The sequence below is a fragment of the Danio rerio genome, chromosome 19 (assembly GCF_052040795.2).
Source record: "Danio rerio strain M-AB ecotype USA chromosome 19, GRCz13ab, whole genome shotgun sequence".
Lineage (NCBI taxonomy): Eukaryota > Metazoa > Chordata > Actinopteri > Cypriniformes > Danionidae > Danio > Danio rerio.
The window spans coordinates 6531105-6558998 of NC_141039.2; the positions used below are offsets into that span (position 1 = coordinate 6531105).

A 27894-nucleotide genomic window follows, 5' to 3' on the forward strand; every position below is an offset into this window, starting at 1 on the left:
TTCACTGTACTCAAATGGCCTCCACAGTCACCAGACCTCAATCCAATAGAGCACTTTTGGAATGTGGTGGAATGGTAGATTCGTATCATGGATGTGCAAATCTGCAGCAACATGTCAATATGGACCAAAATCTCAGAGGAATATTTCCAGCACCTTGTTGAATTTATGCCATGAAGGATTATAGCAGTTCTGATGGCAAAAGGAGGTCCAACCTAGTACTAGTAAGGTGTACCTAATAAAGTGGCCGTTGAGCGCATATGTAATCAAAAATACAGTGTAGTCAGCAGTATTTTATTAATTTCAAGACTGATGAACAAATAAAATCAAACATACTAAAAATGTCTGGTATAAGTACACTGTAAAAAAGCTGGGTTCCACACAATCGATTTGTTTTGGGGCAACATGAAGTTATTAAGTTAGCTTATTAGTGCTTACAAATTTAAGTGGATTGATCATAAAACAATTAGGCTTATTTTAAATAAGCAGTTTGAGCAAACAACAAACAACATGTTACAATTCCAATGACTTGAAATGTCAGAAGCATTTGTGTAAGCCACTACAGTCTTAAAAACACATGATGCATACAGTATACATACTGTACCTGTCAACATTGGGATAAGAAAATAAGGGATATGCCCACCATAATAAGGGATCCTCCCCTTAAAAAAACCCCCCAAATTACTAAATATGTTCATTTGGAGCTGTTTTATTGTAAATAAACAGTTAAATGGTCAGTGATATGTTTTACAATTATTATTAACAAAAGAAAAATAAATATAAACATTAGCAGCAAATACATTAGCAAACAATTCAGCTAATTAAAATGAATAGCTATTATAATGAAATAGAATCAAGCTGTCAAATCTCATTAGTCGTTTCTCCACTGTATAACTTACACATTCTGATTAAGAGCAACGAATGAATCTCGCATTTATTAAGATTTTTTTATTACAATAAACAAAAAGGTGTCACTTTAAAAATGCACACACATTATAATGATAGCATTTGACTGCTTTAAAAACATTTTATGCTTATTTAAGACAAAATTAGTTGTGTTTGGGAAAATAAAAAACACCGAGATCGACATCCTTATATGTTATTATTATTAATAATGTGTGTATGTCTGTTTAAACACGCACCCGAAAGCCAGACTTTCTCTCCGCTTCAAATCGCGTGTACAGAATCCGTTTGGGAAACAGCATCTGTTTATCACTATGAAGCACGTCAGCTGACCGTCATGCACCATTATATGAATGTTTTGAGGATTGTATCGGATGGGTGACGGCACCTGTAATCAAAAGGAAATGGAATCACGCCGTTTTTAATATTTATTTAAAAGTGTTTTCATTCCTAAACAAAGCGAAAGCACAGAAGACTCACGTTTTTGAACATGGGGCGACCCCTGGTGGTTCGGAGGTATGGGTTGCGTATAGGAAGGCTCGGCTGTTCAGACTTAAAATACAGGCGAAATACCTTTACAGGATGATAGCGGGATAGAACTGTAAAATACGGGAGAATCCCGGGAGAAACGAGAGGGTTGACAGGTATGAGTGTATGATTCAGCCTCTGAACTCAACTAGATTTAAAACTAATTAAAAAAAATATTAAAAGTGCAATTTATGCTAAAACCCATCTTTATCTCCAGCTGTCAGTGCCATCGCTGTATGGATGTAACTTTATTAATGCTGACCTTTCAGCGAATTAACACTTAGATACACACTGACAAAGGTTACGGGACTCAAATATCTCGCCTTATCTCGCCTGCCAGTGCCGATCCAATAAAAGTCTTTACAGTTATGGCATGACCATGTCCTCGTCCATATGTCTCGACGCTCGACTTGAGAAAGCACTGAGGATCGGGTAGTTACAACGCAGGATGAGAGGCAGTTTTCAAGGATGTCTCCTAATCTCCTTCCCTCTTTTTATCTTCCTAAGCCATGTGGCTTTTAGTTTATCTGCACAGACTCCAAAAGACATTTCTCTCCCCTTGGCAGACAATGGCTAATCCATGGAGAAATACAGCCTTCTTTATAGAGCGGCTTGTGTAGCTGGATAGTTTTGTTCTTTCTTCCTTTTCTTGTTTTTTTCCTGTGGCTTAGTCCGATAAATATGGACTCTAAACCTCTTTCTCTCCATTTGGCAGGAGGTATGCAGGCCCTCGGCCAACATCTCACAGGTTCGAGTCAGCGGCTAACACAGAACTGCCTGTGGACCCTGAGGAATCTCTCTGACGCTGCAACCAAGCAGGTAAATGAGCTTTTCCACTCTGCCGACCGTGTGTTTGCTCGCTGCTCGCTGTTATTCCTCATGCTTAGGGTTTGAGATTTGTTCTAATCTCTCATCCTGTGCTGAATGACTCAATACGAATGATACCTCAAATCGTGTGGCTTATTGAGCAGAGCTGCTTTTACTTTGCAGAGCAATTGGATTTTTTGGTCCGGTGGATGATGGAGCAGGTGAAAAATCCCACAGATTTATACTGAAAGCCATATGTTGTGGAATTGTGTGCAACCGCACAAAGCGCCCTAGTAACTGCTTATCAATGCCAGAGAAACAATCCAGAGAACACATGCTTAGCAATGGCAAGTAAATTCCTAGCAACCGCTAAGCACCATCTGACAGCCACCCATAATGAGCGATATCCTAGAAATGCCCAAGCAACCACCCAGAGCACCTTAGCATCTGCCTAGCAACCTCCCAGGCATCCTAGCAACATCCTTGCATCCGCCAAGAAACACAAACGGCCAAACCTTTTTATCAACACCTTGTCAATCCCTGCAAAAGCATTAAGAGTATTATATATACTCACCGGCCACTTTATTAGGTACACCTTAGTAGACCCCCTTTTGCCTTCTGAACTGCCTTAATCCTTCGTGGCATCGATTCAACAAGATACTGGAAATATTCCTTAGATTTTGGTCCATATTGACATGATAGCATCACGCAGTTGTTGCTGATTTGTCGGCTGCACATCCATGATGCGACTCTTCCGTTCCACCACATCCCAAAGGCACTCTATTGGATCGAGTTCTGGTGATTGTGGAGGCCATTTGAGTACAGTGAACGTATTGTCATGTTCAAGAAACCAGTCGGAATTGATTCACGCTTGGCGCGTTATCCTGCTGGAAGTAGCCATCAGAAGATGGGTACACTGTGGTCATAAAGGGATGGACATGGTCTGCAACAATACTCAGGTAGGCTGTGGTGTTGACACGATGCTCAATTGGCACTAATGGGCCCAAAGTGTGGCAGGAAAATATCCCCCACACCATTACACCACCACCACCAGCCTGAACCATTGAAACAAGGCAGTATGGGTCCATGCTTTTATGTTGTTGACTCCAAATTCTGACCCTACAATCCTAATGTTGTAGCAGAAATCGAGACTCATCAGACCAGCAGGTTTTTCCAATCTTCTAAAGTCTAATTTTGGTGGGCCTGTGCGAATTGTAGCCTCAGTTTCCTGTTCTTAGCTGACAGGAAGCGGCTGGAAGGGCATCCAAGTGAACCCGACCAGATTTGTTGCGGCACGGGAATAAATGTGTAAATAAATCGCGGGAGCGGTCGGTAACTCTGGTGTAATTTGCGGGCGGTCTAACAATATTGCTTCCGACTCTCGAGCGAGCGAGTACGCGTATGTCTGTGTGTGAATGAGAGAGAGCGTGATGTTGTGTGTCGCTTGTTTGGTGCTGTCTATGTGTATGTGTATGTGTGAATGAGTGAGAGAGCGTGATGCTGTGCGTCGCTTGCTTGGTGCAGTGTGTTTATGTGTGTGTGTTAAAACAGACAGCTTGTTGTAGGCTTTCTGGATCCAAACCCCCCCCCCCCCCCCCCCCCCCAAGCGAGAACGGTCGTGGTAGGTCGGACAGCAGGACAACAAATGCTGAATATAAGCGTGAGCGGTCGGGTTCGGACTTAAACCTGGCGCAAGCAGACGGGAGCGGGATTAAAAATTTTGTCCCATGCAGATCTCTAGTTGGACGTGTTGTGCGTTGCCTTTCTATCAGCTGGAACCAGTCTGGCCATTCTCCTCTAACCTCTGGCATCAACAAGGCATTTGCGCCCACAGAACTGCCTCTCACTGAATATTTTCTCTTTTTCAGACCATTCTCTGTAAACCCTAGAGATGGTTGTGCGTGAAACTTCCAGTAGATCAACAGTTTCTGAAATACTCAGACCAGCCCTTCTGACACCATCAAACAAGTCACGTAAATCACCTTTGTTCCCCATTCTGATGCTCGTTTTGCAGCAGATCATCTTGACCATGTCTACATGTCTAAATACATTGAGTTGCTGCCATGTGATTGGCTGATTAGAAATGTGCATTAACAAGCAGTTGCACAGGTGTACCTAATAAAGTGGCCGGTAAGTATGTGTGTGTATATATATATATATATATATATATATATATATATATATATATATATATATATATATATATATATATAAATAAACAATTTACTTAATAAGTGAAAATCTCTTCAATTATTCTAAAGAAAAAATCAGTCAATCGAAAGCCTGGCTTAAGTGTGAAATGTCTTTGTGAAACAAATAATTAGAATATTTGGCTCTTAATGCAATAACAATAGCATTTATTTTTATAACACGCATTCGGTTATTAAATATGCAAATGCCTCAAAGTATTTCAGTCCAGACAAAGCTTAAAAGCCAGCCGACAGCTTTCATGTAGTCCAATGTTCTTCTGTACTTCCTGACTGCTTTCATAACGCAGGCGACTCGTGGTTTTTTCTAATTGTTCCTCACAGTTTGTTCCTCATCACAATTCACTGGCCCAGAAAAGGCACAATTAACGATAAACAGGTTATCATTTTTGTCCTTATTATTAAATTCAGGGAACAAAAACACAACTATTAACAGACGCGGCCCCTTCTTCTCTCAGGGAAAGTGTCTGGAATGTAAATGTATGTATGTATCCGTCACTCAGAGTCTGTTCGTCTTTTTTTGCCTGTTTAATCCTTCACACACTCTTATCTCCTTCTTTCACCGCCTTTCCTCTTTCATTTGCTTCTTATCTCAGGCGTCTCCTCTTCCAATCATGTGTTTCATTTGTGATAATTAGCAGATGACTGATTTTGGAAATGTCATGTTTTTTACGGGAATCTTTTGCACTGTTTTTGTCACTGATCATGTCTGATACATGAAAAGGTGAATTTTAAAGCAGGATTTCACATTCAGCACAAGTTAAAGTCAATCAGCGGTGCCCTTGGCTTGATTTCTAGTACCTCACTATTAAAAATGATTTTCATTTGATCCTTTTTCTCTTTAAAACAGCTGTAATGAAAGTGAATGGGGTCAGTTTGTGAACATTAAACTGCACCTTTCATGCAAATGCAATGTTTGAAAGCTGTTTGGACAGAAATGTGTGTAGGTATATCTCCTAATCCCAGTGCACATTGAACAGTTCATCATGGATGTACCACTGGATCGCGTCTCACTATAGTTGTTAAACGTGATATTCAGACATCCCAAGTCTCGCGGAAGTTCTGGGAGTCTCTATGAATTTGCAGGATGAGTGATAATCTCCCGGAAATCGTGCGTCCCTAAATAAGTTGAGCACCCTTCTCACCCTCCAGATCCCTCCTCGCTCTTCCGATACGTCTCGCGCACCCTCTCTACCCCCTCACTGAGTTTTCACATGATGACCATCTTGATGTTTCACATCAGACATCGTACGATGCCAAATTAGTCAACATCGCCCAACTCTAGTCTCTTCTTTAAAATATCAAATATCCAAAGTCCACAATTTCCATGCCCATCGCAGCATGACGTAGCAGTTTTCCCCACACATCTATATTGATTGATAGGTGTGTATTAACATGTCTCACTATTAATACGTACTATCTTGTCTATTAGACAGGATTTGCAAAGAAACTGGGATTAAAAGATCTGTCCAAATTGCATCTCATGAAGCAGTAAATGGCACATTTTGTATTTTTATATAACATTTTGAACTCAACCTTTTGAGCCATGTAATTAGCGTACGTAATAACCGCTGGAATAAGCACATCTGCACAGTGTGCACATTCACAACTATAAACGAGGAAGCTTCAATCACAGGAGTTCCTGTGTTTGTGACTGTGGTACTCTGCTTTATTGTGTCAGAGTTGCTTTCTGACTTTTTCCGGGTCTGTCCTGACATCTGAGGAGAGGGCAGGGGAAACCTACTTTGAGTGGGCGGGGATAACCTGCTCATTTGCATTTAAAAACACAGGGGCCAAAACAGCTTCAACTACCCAATAATTGACATTCTCAGCAGGGTATAATACATGCTCTGATGGGTATTTTGACCTGAAATTTTACAGATGCTTTCTGGAGACACTAAAGATTTGTTTTACATCTTGTAAAAAGGCCAGAATTGGAGCCCTTTAAAATACTCACTGTTTCAGTAACAAGTCACAAGAGGTGTTAAAAGTTAACATCTGCCAACCAGCCAAATTGGAGAGGACAGGTGACGTTTTCAGCCTGTTTTCACTCCCCTGGAGATGTGATAAATGTTGTGTGTCCAATACCTTTTTCCCATCATCATTTTGGTGCTAAAAGCTCTCTTTAGTTCTCCCGGTATGGGACTTTATTATCACAAATTAATGTGCTTAAATTTAATTTTGTCATCATGATGTGATATTTTAGGGTGTGATTTTTAATAGCATCATACAGCGCCTGATTGTGAAAGTAAAAGTACTTTTTTTTAGTAGGTTTGGTTTTCTTTCTTTCTTTCTTTCTTTCTTTCTTTCTTTCTTTCTTTCTTTCTTTCTTTCTTTCTTTCTTTCTTTCTTTCTTTCTTTCTTTCTTTCTTTGCAGATGTGATTTAGAGATAATATAGTTATTCAGTTAACACTTGTGTGCTGTTAGGGCCATTAGAAACACCTCAAACAAGCGGTACATAGTTTTTTTTTTTGTTTTTTTTTTTGATGCAAAGATGATATAATGCTTTTAGATTTAAAGGACTAGCATTGCACCAGACCCCCTTAAGTGGCTTAGTTTGAAAGTGTAGAATCTATTTCATGCACATATGCATCACTTTGGTTTTTATGCTACTGTGCAAAAGTTATTTACACTTAAATACACAGTATTTTGGATACCCGAGCTGGGTATTTTACATTGGTTCATTTTCATATTTTTCATATGACACATGTACAAGTTATAGCTCAAATGAAAGCTCTTCCCGGTGCTCATACGGTTTTAGCTTTCTTTTTACTGAGTTATATTCACATATCAAACAGTTGCCGAATGAATCATGGTGTTTCCATGGTGCAGAAGTGAAAACAATACATTTAGGATCAATAAGCAGCCCCGGATAGCACAGACAGCTGTCATCTCTTACCTTATGCTGTGCGCTTCAGGGCCATTCTCCTCTGTTTTTGAGGTGATGTGCATAAGTAATCATTTTATATGTCTGACAAGGTCCATACACAGTGAATTATGTTTGATCAAACAAAAGAATAGTGAAATATGTAAACAATGATCGCTCCCTGTGGCTTGTACAGCACCTCTCATCAGTTGGAATACAATAACTTTTGCATAGATTATAGTAGAGATATTTTTATTTTTTCCTATGATTACAGACATGTGCAGGAACCACCAAAATATATTACAGCACGCTAGACCACACAGAACCTAAAAGGTACACTTTCAAATTTGAGTTCATAAAAAAAAAAAGCGCCTCTTTTTTTAGATGTTTATAATAACACAGACAACAAATACAGATATTTTAAACACTTTCAATTGTGTTTAATGAAAATTCAAAGGGTTTTCTTTAAAATTACACCAAATTTTAGTACTTACACCTCTGCATGTGGATTTGGGAAGCTTTTAAATTTGGGTAGGCAAAATACAGGCGAAAATCTCAAAATAACAGCAGAGTTTAACTGGATAAATACATATAAATATACATAGATACATAGAATCTAAATATTAAGAATGTTCAAGGATTTAAGATGAAGATGAATATTAAACTTGTTATAACAGTCTTTTGAAAAGGCTTCGTTCACTGAGAAATAGATATAAATATTCATTTTCCAAAAGGGGGTGTACTCATTTATGCTAAGCGCTGCGTATTCTTCACCAATCAGAATCAAGTATTCCACATGGAAATGTTATACATTCTCATCGACCGTATCTGAGCTCTTCTGGCTTTATTTGTGTTCAGGAAGGTCTGGACGGTCTGCTGCAGATCTTAGTGAGTCAGCTGGGCTCTGATGATGTCAACATGCTGACCTGCGCCACTGGCATCCTGTCAAACCTCACCTGCAACAACGCCCGCAACAAGGCCCTGGTCACGCAGAGCGGCGGCGTGGAGGCGCTCATTCACGCTGTGCTCCGAGCCGGAGAGAAGGAGGATGTAGCCGAACCCGCAGTCTGTGCCCTGAGACACCTCACCAGCCGCCATCCTGATGCTGAGCTGGCCCAGAATGCAGTGCGGCTGCATTACGGCATCCCCGCCATCACTAAACTCCTGGGTCAGCCGCACTACTGGCCTGTGGTGAAGGTACGTTTTTATCAACTCATTAAAATGATTTATATCAGTGGTGAAATGTACGAGATTAGCAATAAGGCTGTGCAATATATTGTTTCAGCATTAATATCACAATGTGCGCATCTGCAACAGTCACAAATTCAGTGTTGAGTCTGAAATATAGTCGATCAAGAGCCGCAGAACGCATGAGGATTGTTGAGTCACTGCTAGTTTAACCATAATAGAGTGAAAGTTTATCACTTGCATGTGTATTTAAGCCCTGTGACTGAGCATTTGAAGGGAGTTTAGAACATTTAAGCACAAAAAAGTAGGATGATTGGAGGTGTAACAAAGATTTATTGTATTATTTGTACAGAATCGATGCAAAAAATGCATTTTTGTCTTGTTTCTAGTCCAAATAATTACATTTCAAAGCAAAAACAAGATTATTTTACTTACCACTGGCAGATAATTCTGCTTGCTTTAAAGGGCAATGAAACCCCCTCGTTTCAGCAGGGTTTTTTCACACCTTTGGAAAAAGTCAGAAAAGTGGGCGTGTCCAGCTCTGTTTAGGGCGGAGTGTCGGAGGAAGAAAAGAGGCATGGTGTGGGAGTGTCTATTTGGGAACGCTGAGTTTCAGAGTCAAAATACACACACACACACACAGGGGACAAAGTGACTGTGTTTACATGGACATCTGTAGTCGAATTATTTGCCAAATTATTAAATGGTGGACTTTAACTGCAGTTTGGCTCTTTCATTCAGGGAATTCATTCATGTCCCTCGCGACAAACGGGATATTTGATTCGCGGAACTGCTGTAAGCGTGTATTTTTCATGCAATGTTTGATACCGCACGGCGAATGAGAGAAAAAAAAACCCTCCGCATTTCCTGGAAACTTAGATGCACTCGGCAGGTAGCCTCAGAAAGCCGCGTGTGTTATTCCGGTCACAAAATGCGGTGAAAATCCTACACGAGGTTAAAGTTTAATTGTAGTGCTAACATGTTTACACTCGGTGCAATAGTTTGTTCGATACGAACAAACTGAATAAACAAAGAGCACTGGTCGCTCACTTACCAAATCTGTAGAGACAGAACAATCACCAGCAACTAGAGCCGCGTCTTTATTAAGAGGAGGCTACAAGCGAATCCGGATCTCAGCGTTTGCAGATGAGAACAGCTCTCAGGTAAACAATGTTTCTCCTTAGACACGTAAGTTATTGTTGTCGAGCGTCGCGTACACTGTTAATCCACACATGACTCCAGATGAGTTCTCACAGAGAGAAAATGAAAACAAAACTTAACAGCAGCAAACTATAAAAGCAACTCTTCACGCTTGTTTTGCCAACACAACGTGGCGTCTCTGTCGTCTAAACACTATGACAGTAATGAATATTAATAAAGTTGCACAATAGAGCGCGCTGATTGGTTTGAACCAAGCTTTACTCATGCATTAATGCATCACACTGTAAGACGTAATAAGACACACTCTGGCACAGACGTCCAGTCTGCACGCTGGAATACACGCTATTATGTCATGACCGTGACGCAGCTTCAAAAATTCGTTTCAAACCGGAAGTACGAATTTGCTTGAAATAACGCAAAAACAACCAATTTACACTTTTTAGTGAAATATAGGTGTCCTAATAGTGTTTTTAGCAGTGTGGGACACATATACAACTGTCAACAGCTCAAAAAATGTGTTTTGGTGTTTCGTGACCCTTTAAAGGAAGAAATATTTATTTTGACTCATTTCTTCTGAAGGTGAAAATAAAACGATATTTTTACTTGATCTAAGAATTTGTTCACATATTTGAACTAAATCGAGACAAACCAAAAGGAGAAAAGCGATTTTTGCAGTGAGATTATAACATTTTTGTACCTGAATACTGTTCAGATATGTAAAATAATATGTACATATTTTGTATTAGTACATTTGCACTGATACAAAGCACAAGGGGAAAAAAAGGGTCAAAAAGAGCTATTTAATCTGTCTTGTAAATTTGTATTTATATCCTAATATTTATCGCAGAAAAATAAAAAATCGTTTTATCCGATTTTTTGGTCACTTTATTCCGTTTGTTGAAGGTAAGTTACATTGCAACTAATTCTCATTAGATTATAAGTAGACTGTTAGGTTGGGGTTAGGGTTAGTGTAAGTTGACGTGTACTTGCAAAGTTTCTTATAATGTCTGTTGAAGGAGCATTATCAGCAGATATTAGCCATACAGCCTACTAATACTCAAATAGACCATCAAAATAAAGTGTTACCGATTTTTTCCAATATGGTGTAGTGCTAATTAGCAAGATTCAACCAGAAAACTTCTTTAAAATGGTATAGCAGCAAAGTTCCTTGATTATTACGCTGGAATGAGAGTAAAGTGGACATATCGACCTATTTTCTGGCTTATTATGTAACTATTAAAGAGTCAAGCTTTAAATAGGACAATTATCTAAACTTTTGTGTCATTTTTTTTTGTTTGTTGCTAATGGTCTAATCCGATTCAATGATTTATGCTAAGCTAAGCTAACATGAATTCAAAAATTTATTTATTATTATTTTTTTTTTAACTCTGGGTTAAGTTTATTTAAAAAAAGGTGCAGTGTTCCTTTAAATGAAGCCTGTTTTACTTACCAATGCTGCATATATGTAATCAAAAATACAGTAAAAATAGTAAAATTGTGAAAAATGATTTTCTAATGCAGAGTTCAGACTGGATAATTTCAGCCCCGTTTTTGACTTGACGACAGGTTTTGAGAAATCGCAGACAAATGCCTGAAATCACAGGTAAATCTGTGCTCTATGGGAAAGAATGAGTCAACATTTGCTGCCATTTTAGTACAGGGTAGCGCACTTTTGAAATGAATGTGGGATCATGGTGCAGTGGAGGACTGTGGCCATCCAAAGCCAGAGATATATACACATATATACAGTTGAAGTCAGAATTATTAGTCCCCCTACATTATTAGATCGCCTGTTTATTTTTCCCCAATTTCTGTTTAATGGAGAGCAGATTTTTTTCAACACATTTCTAAACAATAGTTTTAATAACTCATTTCTAATAATTGATTTATTTAATCTTTGCCATGATGACAGTAAATAATATTTGACTAGATATTTTTCAAGACACTTCTATACAGCTTAAAGGGACATTTATAAGGTTTAACTAGGTTAATTAGGTTAACTAGGCAGATTAGGGTAATTAGGCAAGTTATTGTATAACGATGGCTTGTTCTGTATCGATAAAAAATATAGCTTAAAGGGGCTAATAATATTGTCCCTAAAATAGTGTTGAAAAATTTGAAAACTGCTTTTATTCTAGCCGAAAAAGAACAAATAAGACTTTCTCCATAAGAAAAAATATTATCAGACATACTGTGAAAATTTCTTTGCTCTGTTAAACATCAGTTGAAAAATATTTAAAAAGGAAGAAAAAAATTCAAAGGGGGCTAATAATTCTGACTTCAACTGTACATATATCTATGATTGGCAGATTTTTTCGGTGGTCAGTATGCAAGTATTGTTTTAATTTACCAAAATTTTAATTTTACATCACTTTTCTACATCAATGGATAAGTGACTGCATGGGCATTGCTAACAAAGAGTGTGTGTTTGTATGTATGTAAATGTATCATCCTCCCTCACTGTTAAATTTGATCTAATTCATGTCCTGAAACACACCCTCTCTCCTGCTGTCACCTCTAATTCTAACGGAGGGAGCGATTAGTTTGGGAATGAATCCCCTTTATGAACGACTCATTCACTTAGCCGACAATAATACAAGTTTCAAAGAAAGAAGTTGCAGTATTGTAGTAGTGACTGTATTATTATCAATACTTGTTAAGCACAAAAGTTTGTAACATACAAAAACATAAAAAACTAAATCTTACCTATGAAATGTTCTGCCTTTGTGCTTTGTTTTCTTTGTTTGCTCATTACCATACCCGCACACAGTGCTAAAGTCCAGCATCTTCACATTGGCTTCAGTCTTGAGTCTAGTGCTGTTGAATGACTTTTGTCCCAGGAGCACTGTACAAATATGGCAGCACTATTGATGCATGCTCAGGGACCATATGCGATATCTAGTGTATATATCTATGGTTGATTACTAAACTATTCTGAAACTGCAATAAATGCTCTATATTATCTCTATACCAAGTTTAGATTAATTTTTTATTCAAATGAGTTATAAATCCTGTTAATTTTAACATAATGCCAACACAACTGGGGAGTCGTTTCTCAGTTTAATTTCACAAGCGGTTAATTTGCGAATTATTGGCAACATAGTGTAATTAATTCGATTAAAAGCTGGAGTGTAGTGACAGCCCAAGTGTTTTTATGTCTGTGTGTGTCTGAATGGCTGCGGGTTTGAAAGTCGTCTCCGTGTTTAAATGTAAAGGTCAGATGTGCTGCTGAGGTTTTGATATGGAGGAACGCTGAGACTCTCCTCTGGCGTTAAGCTGATTTGCTGCTTTATTTCAGCCATTGAGCTGCTCTCCTGCTCTCCGCTGGGGCTTCAGTCAAATGTTGAGGACACAAGATGAAACAATAAAAAAAAAGCCCTCGAGGATCGTATGCAAGAAAATTCACTGCCATACATTGACTGAAAACAGCAGATTTTTGTTCCAGGATGCCAGGGGCGAAGGGAGATTGGGGAGGATAATTAGTGGATAATTAAAGAAAAAACACATGTATTGGCATGAAGGTTGAGTGAATGATTAATAAAAATATTTAAAAGGACTATTGATAATGTTGTTGACACACAATGTGACCAAAAGTCATTGATTTTCACTTAACATTGCTGATGACACTAGTATATTTGTTAAGTTTAGTACATTTGAACTACTACAAAGCACAAGGGGGACATTTTTACACCTTGACTGCACAATTATTGATTTAATCACATTGATCTAATCATATCCATCTGTAAAACATGCTCACAGTTTTTCTGTGTACTGTACATATATCTATAACCACATTTAATCTGTATAATATATCCATTGTAAGTACATCTGTATGTTATATCTAATCTTGCTTGCATAACCTATAGTACCTATAGTAGTTATCAACCCACCTCATATTCATAATGCTACCTCTAACTGAAATACTGTACCCTCTATTTTAAAGATCTAAGCACAAAGTCTAAGGCCCAATCCCAATTCTGTTTTTGTACCCCTTCAGATTGTGATGGGGAAGGGCTTCAAAATTTACCCCCAAGAAATGGCACAGCACTACAACACCTGCACACGTCATCATATGTCATCACGATCCTATACTTCATATGAGGTCGACGTTGGCGACTGCTGTAGTTATTCCAGTTGCATTATTTTTTGGTTATTTATCTTCAGGAAACCACTGAAGGCAACAATATTATGTTGTCATAACGATATAATGTGGCAATAAGATCGTAATTGGTAATATTCATCAACGTAAACACACGAAAACAACATTATCGTTATATCAGACACTGTAAAAAGGTCATTCCCAGCCAGTAGACATTTTGTTTCTTGTTCAAACTACCAAAATTATTATAGTTAATGAAAACGAACAAAAAAAAACATAAACTAGAATTAAAAAGCATTTTCGTTAACTGAAATAAAGTAAAAATGAGATTTTTTAAAAGAACTAGAAGTAACTGACACTGTATTGTGTACATATAAAAAAACCTGAAACTAAAATTATACAGTAACGTTATTAATATAATACAATAAAGAACAATAACGTTCTTTGTTTTTGTCTTTGTAAATGTATTTAATAAATTTTAGAAGTAAATCTCATCTAGAAGTATTAGAAGTAAGTCATCCTCGTTGTTGCTCCCGTGAAAATAGCAACGACTGGACATAAAAATAACGCAGTGACAATATTAAATTCGACTCGAGCAGACATTTAAAAGTATTAATTTATCACATTTGTGTCCAGTAATAGGTTTCATTTCTGTATTAGTAATCGCGATCGCGAATGAATCATTCTTTTCAACCGGATCTTCTAAAAAAAAAAGGTTGAACTAATTCATCAAATCAAACTGAATCATTTCAAACAATTTGTGTCTCCAGTAAGCACAATATCCACTTATGCACAAAAAGTTTTTGACATGCCTGATACCCCTCTTGGACTTCCAATAAACAAATTTCCTGAGTTATTCAGTTATTAGAACAGTACACTGGGATTAGATTTGAGAAGATTTGATTTGCTGTGACTGAACTAAACTTCTGCAGCATAGGTAAAACCAAGGGCTTAAATGAGAGCATCTGGCGAGAAACGTAAGTTTATTTCATCATAGAAAGTCATAATGAAATTTAAATAACTGAATCATGCTTCAGTTAGGTTGCAAAACGTAATTGTGAGAAACTTTTCAGATCATGGTGTTTTAACTGACAGAAATAAAAACGAAAACTAAGCGATTTCAAAACATGGAAACTAATAAAAATGAGTAAATCTTGCTCTAAAAACTAATTCAAACTGAATTTAAAGACAAAAAGCCAAACCGAAATAAAAACTAAATGTAATGAAAAATGCACAACTATTATAACCTTGCAAACAATTTTTTAAAAATGAGCTGAAACAAAAAAATTCTTGAGATTTCATTGGGACAACTTAATTGTTTGATGTTCAATCCACTTATATTTGCAAAAACTAGTAAGGCAACTTCATTCCTTCATGTTTGATTGTGTGGAATCCAGCATTTTTCCAGTGATTGTCGCAGACGACTGTTTACGGATCAAAGATTATTCTCAGTTTTCAGGCATTATAAAAATAAAAACCGTCCACGCTCTTCTAAAATAAACATGCGGTGTGTGTGACTCGTCAGTGGCGCTATTTGTTTTTTGCCTGGTGTCAGTGGAAGCCCTTGAAGCCTGTGTGAATGCGGAAGGTCGTGCTGGATGTAATTGTCTGTCCTCGGCTCTCTGATTTGTGGTGGGCAGGATCTGATTGTGTCTCTCTGTGGGCACGAGCTCCAGGCACGCATGATCTCACGCTTAATCGTATCAGAGCGTTCAAGCGCAAACCTGTGTGTGTGATCTTTTCAGCATGTGTGTATCGATCCAGAAGGATGCCAGGCTTTTATTTCCATTCGCCGTCTCCATGCAGAGATCCCTAACAAAATCAAGCTGGCGACTCAGAAATATAAGCATCCGCATTGATTAGTGGTTTGTTTCTGTTTAGGGTGAATTGGCTGATATAGCAGGCTTGACTTGTATTGAGAGTAGCGTCACGTTTCGGGTTTTCACTTCCGTCGCCATTGTTGAAATGCTGTCAGATATTAATTTATTCATCAGAACAATGTGTCCAACTCCAGGGAAATTATTAATAAGGTGGAAGGAGCATTATTAAGCTGTTGAGATTGTGTTTTCTGATGTTGTTGTGTGTAAAAATAAATTCGACTACTGATGCAAGTCTATTTCAGGTCCATGCACTTCTTTATTTGAAATACTGTACCTTAAAACTTTAGTTTAAGTAACTATTCACGCCATACTACTGGCTTATTACCTTGCTATTATTAAGATGTTAACTGTTAGCTAATAAGGTATGATCTTATTTTACAAATCCTACCCAAAACACAACTATTCCCTTACTAACTATTAATAAGCAGTTAATTAGTAGTTTATTGAGCTAAAAGTCTTAGTTAATGGCTTGTTAATAACGTGAATTGTACATTAAAATAAATTGTGACCTGTTGTTTTTTTTTTATTTTACAATACATAGTTTTGCTTTTAACCCTTCATTGAAATAGTCATTGAAAAATATGAGTATTTATTATAAGATTATATTAAGGTTATTGTATAATATTTTGATAATATTTAGATTTTGTTTTTACTTCTATGAAAAATAATGTAAGTTACATTGAGTGTGTGTGTGTGTGTGTGTGTGTGTGTGTGTGTGTGTGTGTGTGTGTGTGTGTGTGTGTGTGTGTGTGTGTGTGTGTGTGTGTGTGTGTGTGTGTGTGTGTGGCCACTTTATTAGGTACACCTGTCCAACTGATTCTTATTGCAAATTTCTAATCAACCAATAACATGGCAGTAACTCAATGCATTTACACATTTAGACATGGTCAAAAGGATCTGCGGCATAAGAATGAGGAAGAACGGTAATTTAAGTGACTTTAGATGTAGCATGGTTGTTGGTGCCAGAAGGGCTGGTCTGAGTATTTCAGAAAACTGCTGATCTACTGGGAGTTTCACGACAACCATCTCTATAGTTAACAGAGAATGATCCATAAAAGAGAAAGTATTCAGTGTGGGCAGTTCTGTGGGTGCTAATGCCTTGTTGATGTCAGAGGTCAACAGTAACTTGAAAAACCACTCGTTACGACCGAGGTATGGAACCTCTAACCTTAAGGCAGATGGGCTACAGCAGCAGAAGACCACATTGTGTGCCACTCCTCTCAGCTAAGAACAGGAAATTGAGGCTACAATTCACACAGGCTCACCAAAACTGGACAATAGAAGATTGGAAAAGTGTTGCCTGGTCTGATGAGTCTCCATTTCTGCTGTGACATTCGGATGGTAGGGTCAGAATTTGGCATCAATAACATGAAAGCATGGATCCTGTCTATTATCAATGGTTCAGGCTGGTCGTGGTAGTGTAATGGTGTGGGGGATATTTTCTTAGCACACTTTGGGCCAATTAGTGCCAATTGAGCATTGTGTCAGCGAGTATTGTTGCTGACCATGTCCATCCCTTTATAATCACAGTGTACTCATCTTTTGATGGCTACTTCCAGCAGGATAACCAGCAATGTCATAAAGTGTGAATCATCTCAGACTGGTTTCTTGAACATAACAATGAGTTCACTGTAGTCAAATGGCCTTTACATAGAGCCCCCTTGGGATGTAGTGGAATGGGGGATTCGCATCATGGATGTGCAGCCGACAAATCTGCAGCAACTAAGTGATGCTATCATGTAAATATGGACCAAAATCTCTGAGGAATATTTCCAGTATCTTGTTGAAACCATGCCATGAAGGATTAAGGCAGTTCTAAAGGCAAAAGAGTACTAGTAAGGTGTACCTAATAAAGTGGCCGGTGAGACATTTAAATGAAATCAGATAATCTAACAATAAAAACTAATAACAATAAATACTATGATACATTTTAGAAATTTTGAATACTATATTATAAAAACTATATCATACTATACTGTAATATACATAATAATAATAAATGTAAAATAAAAAATTATAAATACAAAAAAATAACACAACAACTGTTATTACTGTTATAACAGGCATAAAATTAGAGAAAAAATTGGAGTAAAAAGTGTCATATCTGTTGTCAAGTTATATTTGTTAATAAATTGTGCCAAATGTTTTGTTTCACAATTTCAGTTAATCACTTTTGCTAACTAAACTGTAGAATTTAACTTACTTCAAAACAGGAAAGCAGAATCTCATCTAATATTCTAATGTAATCTAAAATATTTTGCTGGAAAAATCTCTGAAAAAAAATACCAAAATCAGAAGATAAAATGTTTTAGTTGTGGCTCTATTTTAATACTACCGTTATTGTTCCTGGTTCGAACAGGCCTTCTTTAGACCCAAAACTATGGGCTATCTAATGCAGAAAGCAGATGGATTGTATTCTGTCGTTCTGTGATGGGACAGTCTGCGTATGGCTGCAGTGTCTGATTGCACTCATGCAGGGTGGAGACGAGAGATCACTAACTCATCACACATGACCAGCCAACATGTGGAATGCATTGCATCATATTTGTTTCTCATCATGTTTTCCGTGGCTCCTGTCCCACCCTGAAGATCTGCTCTATCAGCTGCTGTTAGCTAATCAGCATTGCAGACTAATGATGCGCTATGAAGGAGGACAGCAGAAATTAGCCAGTGCTGCATCTGCGCAGATGGTAAAAGGACATTTCCACTGAACTAGAGTGATGTACATCTACTATAAAGCAGTTTCACATTTGCTAACAGTCAGGAATTTAAAGTCCACATGAACCAGGAGCTGAAGTTATGTGATGTATTCACTGTTGCCAACTATTTTTAACGAAATGGTGCTAAGTTCTGCCCAAAAAGTTGCTAAAAGTCACTAGATTATGTCATACTGTAACGACAGGGAGTAACACCAACAACTGCGGTAAGATCCAATATGCAGGTTTATTCACAGTCAGGCAAGCAGTGGTCAATACGGGTGCAAACAGGTGTGTGAGGACAATCCAGAATCACAGTCGTATACAGGCAAGAGGTCAGAAAGGCAGGCAGCAGGCAAAGACAAAGAGGCTAACAAGGCTAACGGTCGGTACACAAGATAACAAGACTGGGAAACGCGTTGTAATGCTACTGTGACAGATAACAAGACTCTGCAAACTGAAGGGGTGAATGTGTGGCTTAAATAGTGTGTTAATCAGTCTCTGACAATCCTCAGGTAGTGTGAATGTAATCAGTCTAGATGAGGAAGCATGTGTGAGTGTGACCGGAGTGCATGTATAAATATGTAGTCCAGAAATGGCAGATTTGTAGTCCATGGTTATTGTAGGTGCAAACCAGCGATCTTATGGGAAATGATCGCTGGTAATCGTGACACATACGTTAATTTGCATACTAATGACATCATCACGTTCGACCATTTCTGTTTGTTTAACAACCTATGGTTAATAAAATAGTATTTATATTTGCACTACGCTTTTTGTTTGCATGTCAATTCAACTAAATTAATTGCTGTTTGAATACAGTATATCAATGGATGTGTGGTGAAATTGCAGTAGTCTCTCACATGTAATAAACTCAACCAAGTTCTGAAACTCTTACATAAAATATCTGTGATTGTGAACAAGAAAATAATAAACGGTCAAATTAAATTGTTAAAATAAAGTTGAAGCAGATCGGTTTGACTGTCTAAAGAAAATAACCTTCACACTGCTGGTGCTAAATCATTTGCCATCGGTACGCAGAGAGGCTCTAGGGCTGCAGGTGGGAGAGGCTGCTGTACGAGGACTGGGCCACCTGTCAGTGCTCTGAGGCGGGGGAGGGGCCGGCGGCATTACCCGCAGCTCGTTGAGAAGAGTAGGGACGGTACAGTATGGACACATGACTGTCTATAAAAATCTCCAGTAACTCACAAAAAGTCTCTAGATTTGTTGCTAGTCGCTTTTTTGAAAATTTGTCGCTAGGGGGGGTCTAAAATGTCGCTAAATCTAGCAACAAAGTTGCTAAGTTGACAACACTGGATGCATTTCCTTAAGAAACGGAATAATATATGAGAAAACAATGGGTGTGGCTTGTTTTTTTTTTAATCTGAGCTGATTGGATGTAGTAACTTTGCTTTCATTCAGAAAGCTCATTCATAAAGCTCAGGAAAAGGGTTTGGAGAGAGATTTTACAACCTAACAGACTCCTCCTGCTCACCATTTCTGTTTGTTTTCAAAATTGTCATTTAGAGGTGCGTGGTTAAGTATGTTAGCCCAGCCCAATGCCTAGGACACACCTGAACACACCTGAGTGGAATGAACTCCCTAACTGCATCAGAACGGCAGAGTCACTCGCTGTTTTCAAGAAACGACTAAAATCTCAACTTTTTAGTCTCCACTTCACTTCCTAATCTGCAATTGATATACCACTAACTGTACTCAAAAAAATATATATAAATAAATACTAATACTTTCCTTCTTAGACTTTCCAGACCTGAAACTTGCCTATAGCACTTATTCATTGTTGCTCTTATAGTTGTGTAAATTGCTTCCTTGTCTTCATTTGTAAGTCGCTTTGGATAAAAGCGTCTGCTAAATGTAAATGTAATATGTAAATGTAATCTAACAGTTTAAATGAACACAAACAGGAAGAGCGTTTTCAGATTTCATTTAAAAGTTAGATCAAAGAGTTTGGAATGACCAAGAGGCGACACTCAATAGAACGTTCCATTGCAACAGCAGCGCTCAGCAACAGCCATGGATTCCTCCATTTTGAGTGAAAGCGATCGGCCGTCTATTTATTGGATCTTATTGCTGTCACGATGGCAAGCAGCTGCTTTGTTTTTATTTATTTATTTAAAAAGCGCATTAAAGCTGAGACACAACCTAAAAGACGACAATACAGCACCTACTATCACAATCATCAGCACTTTGAATACTTTATTTTACAGACTTATAATATGCTATTGTTCCATTGGAATTTTCAGTCCACAATGGCTGCCGCGCCATCTAGTGGTTGATTCCCAAATTGCACTAGAGTGTCGCCTCTTGGTGATTTTATGCTCCTTGGTTAGATGATCAAACAATTGTTCTTTTCTTAATGACATGCACAGATGAATTGTTTACCACATGTTTTGCTAATATTAAAGGTATAGTTTTGTTGTAGTTACCAATGTTGATTGTTCTCTCTGTAGGCTACAGTGGGTTTGATCCGTAACCTGGCGCTGTGTCCAGCCAATCAGGCTCCTCTACGGGAGTCCGGCGCAATCCCTCGACTAGTCAACCTGCTGCTCAAAGCCCATCAGGAGACGCAGAGACATGGATCAGGAGCCCAGCAGACCTATCAGGTGCAGTACACTGACCTAGAAGTGACAACAAATATAGCACGCATATTCCAAAAAAATATAGATAAATAATTTTTTTTTTTAAATCAGTAAATATATATATGGTGGCTCACCTCACAGCAAGAAGATTGCTGGTTTGAGTCCCAGCTGGTCCAGGCATTTCTGTGTGGAGTTTGCATGTTCTCCTTGTGTTCGCGTGGGTTTTCTCAGAGTGCTCCGGTTCTCCCACAGTCCAAAGACATGCGCTATAGGTGAATTAGGTACGCTAATTTGGCCGTAGTGTATGTGTGAGAATGAGTATGGGTATTTTTCTCTGATTTTACTCATAATTCTCTCTTCATATCGCCGTATGCCTATTACATATCCATAAAACACTGTGATATAACCGCGCTCGGATCGGATCGCTTTCTCACTGTAATCGAACCGCTCCAGGGTTCGTTTCAATCGAGCCGAGACCACCTCACTCAAGCGATCTCGGAGCGATTACTTTGGCGCGGAACAGAGCGCGAATGCCCTGTTTACATATGCCAATCGAACCGCGCTAACAGGGCAAACGAGATACGTTCCGAAACAAAAGTGTAGGTGTGAAAGCACCCTAATACAGTGATCAACAATCAACAAAGGCAAGTTGCAGTAGAAAGTCTGTGCAAAACACCCAAAAATGCCTGATATAATATTAATAATATTATATATATGTAATTATTATAAAAAATGTATCAACTTGTAATATTTAAAGAAAATCTTTATTTGATGACTAAAACATCTAAAGCAAGGAACATGCTTCAGGTTTTTTGAAATATAAGCTGCGTCCCAAATGGCACACTATACACTATGCACTCATGCACTATGCACTTACACACTCAACAGGCTAGTATATGTATGTAGTGTCGTCCTAAATGGCACACTAATGGTTTTTTTACTAAGAGGAAATTTAAACCGTTTCCCTGATGACGTTTGACGGTCGCCAAATCAGTGAAATAAACGACCGCATTATCAAATAATACCTGCCGCGAGTGTAACCGCATTTACCATCGGGAGGCGCTTTAATCACACTCGTAGGAGAATTTTGCTTTAACCATCCAAAATAAATAAAGTTATCCAACATGTGTGCCTGATAGCTCCGCCTCTTCCGCTACGTGAGCAAACCTGCGGTCGTTGAGTGCGTAGCTGCGTTCCAAATCGCATACTTATGCACTATTCTACGCCATTTTGTAGTATAAATAGTGCATGTAGTGTTTTCACACTGAAAACTCTAATAATAACAAATGCACTTTAATTACCCGGATGATGCACTCATTCAGCCGCTAAAATGAAGTGTGGAATGATGGACACTTCACGCACTCTATCGGACGCACATGTTGGATAACTTTATTTATTTTGGATGGTTAAAGCAAAATTCTCCTATGAGAGTGATTATAGCGCCTCCCGATGGTGAATGCGGCAATACTCACGGCAGGTATTATTTGATAATTCGGTCGTTTATTTCACTGATTTAGCAAACGTCATCAGGGAAACGGTTTGAATTTCCGCTTAGTAAAAAAACATTAGTGTGCCATTTGGGACGACACTACATACATATACTATCCTGTTGAGTGTGTAAGTGCATAAGTACATAGTGCATGAGTGCATAGTGTATAGTGTGCCATTTGGGACGCAGCTCGTGAATTGTCCATCATTACACACTTCACTTTAACGGCTGAATGAGTGCATCATCCGGGTAATTAAAGTGCACTTATTATTTTTAGAGTTTTCAGTGTGAACACACTATTTACACTGTTTATACAACAAAATGGCGTGGAATAGTGCATAAGTATGCGATTTGGGACGCAGCAATAGACATAAATATGTTTTTTTTTTATAATTTAATGAAATATGCTAATTTTATTAGGAAACAAACGAGGAAAAATACATATTTTCTACAAAGACTTTTTTGTATATTTTTAAAAACATGTTGAAATATATTTTTAGAACGCAAATACATTTTCCAGAAAATCCATTTGCTTATAATAGTTGGAGAATATATTTTATTTGATGTATAAAACATCTAAAGAAAGGAACGTCCAACTTTTTTAAATATAGGAATGCTTCTTTTTGTTGACAGGACGGTGTGCGAATGGAGGAGATCGTGGAGGGCTGTACAGGAGCTCTGCACATTCTGGCCAGAGATCCAATGAACCGAGGGGAAATCGCCAGCATGCAGACCATTCCTCTGTTTGTGCAAGTACTGAACACACTTCTGCCTCTGTATATGTGTGTGCATGTGTGTGTGAATAATTGTATTGTCACTCATCTTAGTTGCTTCTAAAAACACTGTACATTATTACAGTATGTGTCACTTTAGTATGTTTTTTATTCATATAGAAACTATTAAAAGTGCAGAGCAGCAGTAAAGCAAATGTGGATGTTGTTTTATTATGAGTATAAGTGCTCTGATTCATCTGTCCTGCTAGCTGCTGTACTCATACGTGGAGAACATCAAGCGCGTGTCGGCCGGTGTTTTGTGTGAACTGGCTCTGGATAAGCAGTCGGCTGAGATGATCGATGCTGAAGGAGCGTCTGCGCCTCTGATGGAGCTCCTGCACTCCCCGAATGAGGGCATTGGTGAGTGTTTTGTATACATGAACACTCTTTAGTCCGGCGTTTCACACTCACATGTAAAAAATATTGTTCACATTTTCAATACATGTGACTAAAATGACTAACAGCAGGATCCTAACATTCAATCATATTATTTTGAAACATTTTCTCCATTGTTTGGCTCATTTCTTGAAAAAGGAACTACGTTCTCAAACCTTTAAGATGGTTTGGCAAAACAGTCTTACAATTTACCACAACACTATAGATCAGGATAGTAATATTTGCAATAGTGAATAGTAATAAAGATAGTAATATTTGCAATATATAATTAACTTATTAGCATTTTAAAAGGGGTTAATTGAAGGGGGTGTCTCCCCAGCAGCCTCTATTGACCACTGGTAAGAAGTCAACCAATTCCAATTGACTGGGCTTTGATCTGACCAATCAGAGTAGAGTATCCTCACAGAAAGGCGGGGTTTAGAGACACTATATCCTTGAACAAACTGTTTCAGACACTGTGAGGGAAGAGCTGATGCTGAGTTGTGTATTTTGAGGAAGTTTAAATGTGTTTTGACCTTGTATGGATGTAAACCTCTTATTGGAGACCCTGAAACAACAGAATGGGCCAAACCAATACAGATGTTTCTATTTTTTTGTGTGTGTACAAGAAATTCTAGGCTGTATAAACACAACATAAGCATATTTGAAACTGCAAACCTTCCCCTTGATTTGTAGACTCCCTGTGGATGTAAGCGGATACAGAGTACTGGCAATTCTGACTTGTTCACTGTATACAGTATTATATCAGCACTTTTCATAATCTGCCAACACTTTCCTCTATCTGCTTTGATTTGAACACATCATTTTTGGTGTGATGACCAAGCTAAATTTTTAAGCAAGCCCAGGATCAAATGATCTTTTATAAATCATTCTGTTCAATCTTTAATATTTTGTGGGAACTGTGATTTTTATATATGTATATATCCTGGATCCTTTGATGAATACAACCTTCAAAAGAACAGGGTTTATTTCGGATGTTTTATTTTTGGAGCAGTTTAAATGTCTTTACTGACCCTTTTGATTCCAAACTCAATTGTACTTCTATATGGAGGACCAGGAGTGCGGGTTTGAAATAAAATGAAGAATCAAATTGTCAATTTAATAATTGTATAAAAATAAAAGCATAAAAATGTATACAAATAAATCACAATGTAAATGAATAAATAATGGACGTATTTTATTGTGTTTATTTTAAATGTCATTTAATAAAGCAATAAAACAATGCATTTAACAACAACTTTTGAATGTATAAATAAATAGACAATTTTAAAATGCTGATTAATCAAACAATAAAAAGTATTTTTATAGATCATTTTAAATGCATTTGACATGCTTTTCTCTCTTTATTTGCCACTTGCTTTTCTTTTTTTATTTCTTTTCTTTATTTGCTTTGCTTTTCTGATGATGAAATATTAAATAACAACTAAACAAATAACAAAGGATAGCACCAAAATAACATAATTTTTAGGTCTGGTTTATTCATAATTACAAAATAAGAGCCCTTCAAATCTTATTGATAGAAAGCACTGCTGTGTCTCTGTGTTCAAAAATGTATAGATGGATAGATGGATGGATGGATGGATGGATGAATGATAAAAAGATAAAGGATAGATAAACGGATAGATGGATGGATAGATGTTCTGTTAATTCTCTTCATATCTTTGATTGGGTGGGTGGGTGGGTGGATGGATGGATGGATGGATGGATGGATGAATTGACAGATGGATGGATGGATGAATGAATGAATGGATGGATGATAAAAAGATAAAGAATAGATAGACGGATATATGGATAAATAGATGTTCTGTAAAATCTCTTCATATCTTTGATTAGGTGGGTGGGTGGATGGATGGATGGATGATAAAAACAGATAGATAGATAGATAGATAAATAGATAGATAGATAGATAGATAGATAGATAGATAGATAGATAGATAGATAGATAGATAGATAGATAGATAGATAGATAGATAGATAGATGGATGGATGGATGGATGGATGGATGATAAAAACAGATAGATAGATAGATAGATAGATAGATAGATAGATAGATAGATAGATAGATGGATGGATGGATGGATGGATGGATGGATGGATGGATGGATGGATGGATGGATGGATGGATGGATGGATGGATGGATGGATGGATGGATGGATGGATGATGATAGATAGATAGATAGATAGATAGATAGATAGATAGATAGATAGATAGATAGATAGATAGATAGATAGATAGATAGATAGATAGATAGATAGATAGATAGATAGATAGATAGATAGATAGATAGATAGATAGATAGATAGATAGATAGATTGGATGGATGGATGGATGGATGGATGGATGGATAAATGGATAGACGAATGGACAGATGGATGGATAAATGGATGATAAAGGATAGATAGATAGATAGATAGATAGATAGATAGATAGATAGATAGATAGATAGATAGATAGATAGATGGATGGATGGATGGATGGATGGATGGATGGATGGATGGATGGATGGATTATGCTCATGTTTGTTCTTATTTCTTCCTCTCCTCTTCAGCTACCTACGCCGCAGCCGTTCTCTTCCGCATCTCAGAGGACAAGAGTTCTGACTACAGGAAGCGAGTGTCAGTGGAGCTCACTCACTCCCTCTTCAAACACGACCCTGCAGCCTGGGACATGGTCAGTACAATCACTCAATCACACAGCACAAGCATTACTCACACCATTTACAATTAGTTGTGCCCTGGCAATCTTTTAGCAATCGTAATGAGATAATTATATTGATTTGGCATATCTAATAACAGACCTTGAAATTGTTGAAATGTAATACAATGCAGCTCTGATATAAAGTGCAGTGTGCTTTCATTTAGGGTTTCAGTTTTCAGTTCATCTTGTACTGTAATCAGTTATACGGTCATCACGTGAACCTACAGGTTTAAATGACTAAGCTCTAACGGCCTATACAATAACATATATATATATATATATATATATATATATATACAGTGAGTACACCGCATTTTGAAAATGAATATTTTTATCCATTTCTCAGTGAATTTAGCAATGTATTTTGGTGCATTTAAACAAAACCGATTTATAAAACAGATATATTTATTAAAATAATATTTTAATTACCAAATATATTTAGAAATTGACAGATAATACAATAAAATTCAAGCAAAATATTGCAAAAAAAATGACAACCTACAAAATTCAACAATTTTCAATCTACAAAAACTAAATTTTTCCATTGTTTTGCTTCTTTTGATTTTTCCTCTTTTTTAAATTTGTATTTAATATTTTTTTATAACATAAATTTGGCTTTACTAGTTTTTGGACCATTATCGTAAGTTATTTTGTTAGATGAGCAACAGATTTGGCTTCAGTACTGACTAATCTAATGTATATGCACAAATATAATACTGTATAGTTTCCTATTAAAAATATGAATTTAAAAGAGATTTGTGAGGGGTGTACTTACATATGCTGAGCACTGTATATGTTAATGTTATATATGTTATATATATATATATATATATGTATAAGCAATTTCACTCAAGTAGCAGTGTGATGTAGCTGTATATTGGCACTGGTGGGAGATGTGCGTTGGCTCGAGGCCACATGCAGAGTGCCTAAGTTTCCCAGAAGTGACGATATACAGCCATATTGCACTGCTACTCGTGTGATATTGCGTTTTTACTACAGTTTGACAGCATAACCATGTATATTATACAGAAAATAAAACATGGAAAGTATCAAAAACCCTTTTGTATGAGGAACTACTTTCCTGCGCCATTCCTTCACATCTGCAGCTGACATCAGAACAGCAGAAGACGTTGCTCATTTACTAACGTCACTTTAGAGCTAGTATTTGAATGATTCTCTTGTATAATATCTAAAGTAAAGAAAAAGCAGGTGATTTTGCTCACATTTTAAGAGTATATAGCTGAACAGCATGAAATGTCATCAGTCTACAGAGATTTCCCAGCATTTCTCTGTTGCAATTGGCAAATCACAATAACTAACCCAGAACAAGCCAAAGCAAAGCAAACACTAGCAGATTACTGTTGTGTTTAAAATAGGCACTATCCTTATAAATAAAGTGCATGGTTGCAATCTAAACAACTACATTTCTGACAACAACAACAACAAAAAAAAGCCTAAAAAGTACATTATGTTGTCCAACAGCTGCAATATTTGTCAAACTGTAGCCCTCTGGTTGCCACTTGTGTGGGCAGAGTTTGCAGAATATTGCACAGCTATCAGCCCATGGATTGTTATTTTTATTTAGATTTTATATATGTAACTTA

General features: G+C 37.4%; 1 protein-coding gene and 1 long non-coding RNA gene across 4 annotated transcripts in view; one reads left to right on the top strand and one right to left on the bottom strand.

The window, feature by feature from the left end:
- The window catches only part of LOC147832442 (uncharacterized), a 75105-nt gene extending 67439 nt beyond the window's left edge, over window positions 1-7666 (bottom strand). Inside the window, exon 1 of the long non-coding RNA XR_015516429.1 lies at window positions 7343-7666. This is a non-coding gene — a long non-coding RNA (uncharacterized LOC147832442). The remainder of the gene's footprint in view (window positions 1-7342) is intronic.
- The window catches only part of jupb (junction plakoglobin b), a 304080-nt gene that overhangs the window by 137005 nt on the left and 139181 nt on the right, over window positions 1-27894 (top strand). For 2 of the 3 annotated variants that reach the window (XM_087295315.1, XM_087295314.1), the window contains 6 exons: window positions 2144-2247; window positions 8168-8506; window positions 20805-20957; window positions 23056-23175; window positions 23405-23555; window positions 26142-26263. In XM_087295315.1, coding sequence (XP_087151441.1) covers window positions 2144-2247; window positions 8168-8506; window positions 20805-20957; window positions 23056-23175; window positions 23405-23555; window positions 26142-26263 — 989 coding nt within the window. Of the gene's footprint in view, window positions 1-2143; window positions 2248-8167; window positions 8964-10202; window positions 10375-20804; window positions 20958-23055; window positions 23176-23404; window positions 23556-26141; window positions 26264-27894 lie in introns of all 3 variants that reach the window. The other variant, XR_015516428.1, reaches the window with a different exon arrangement.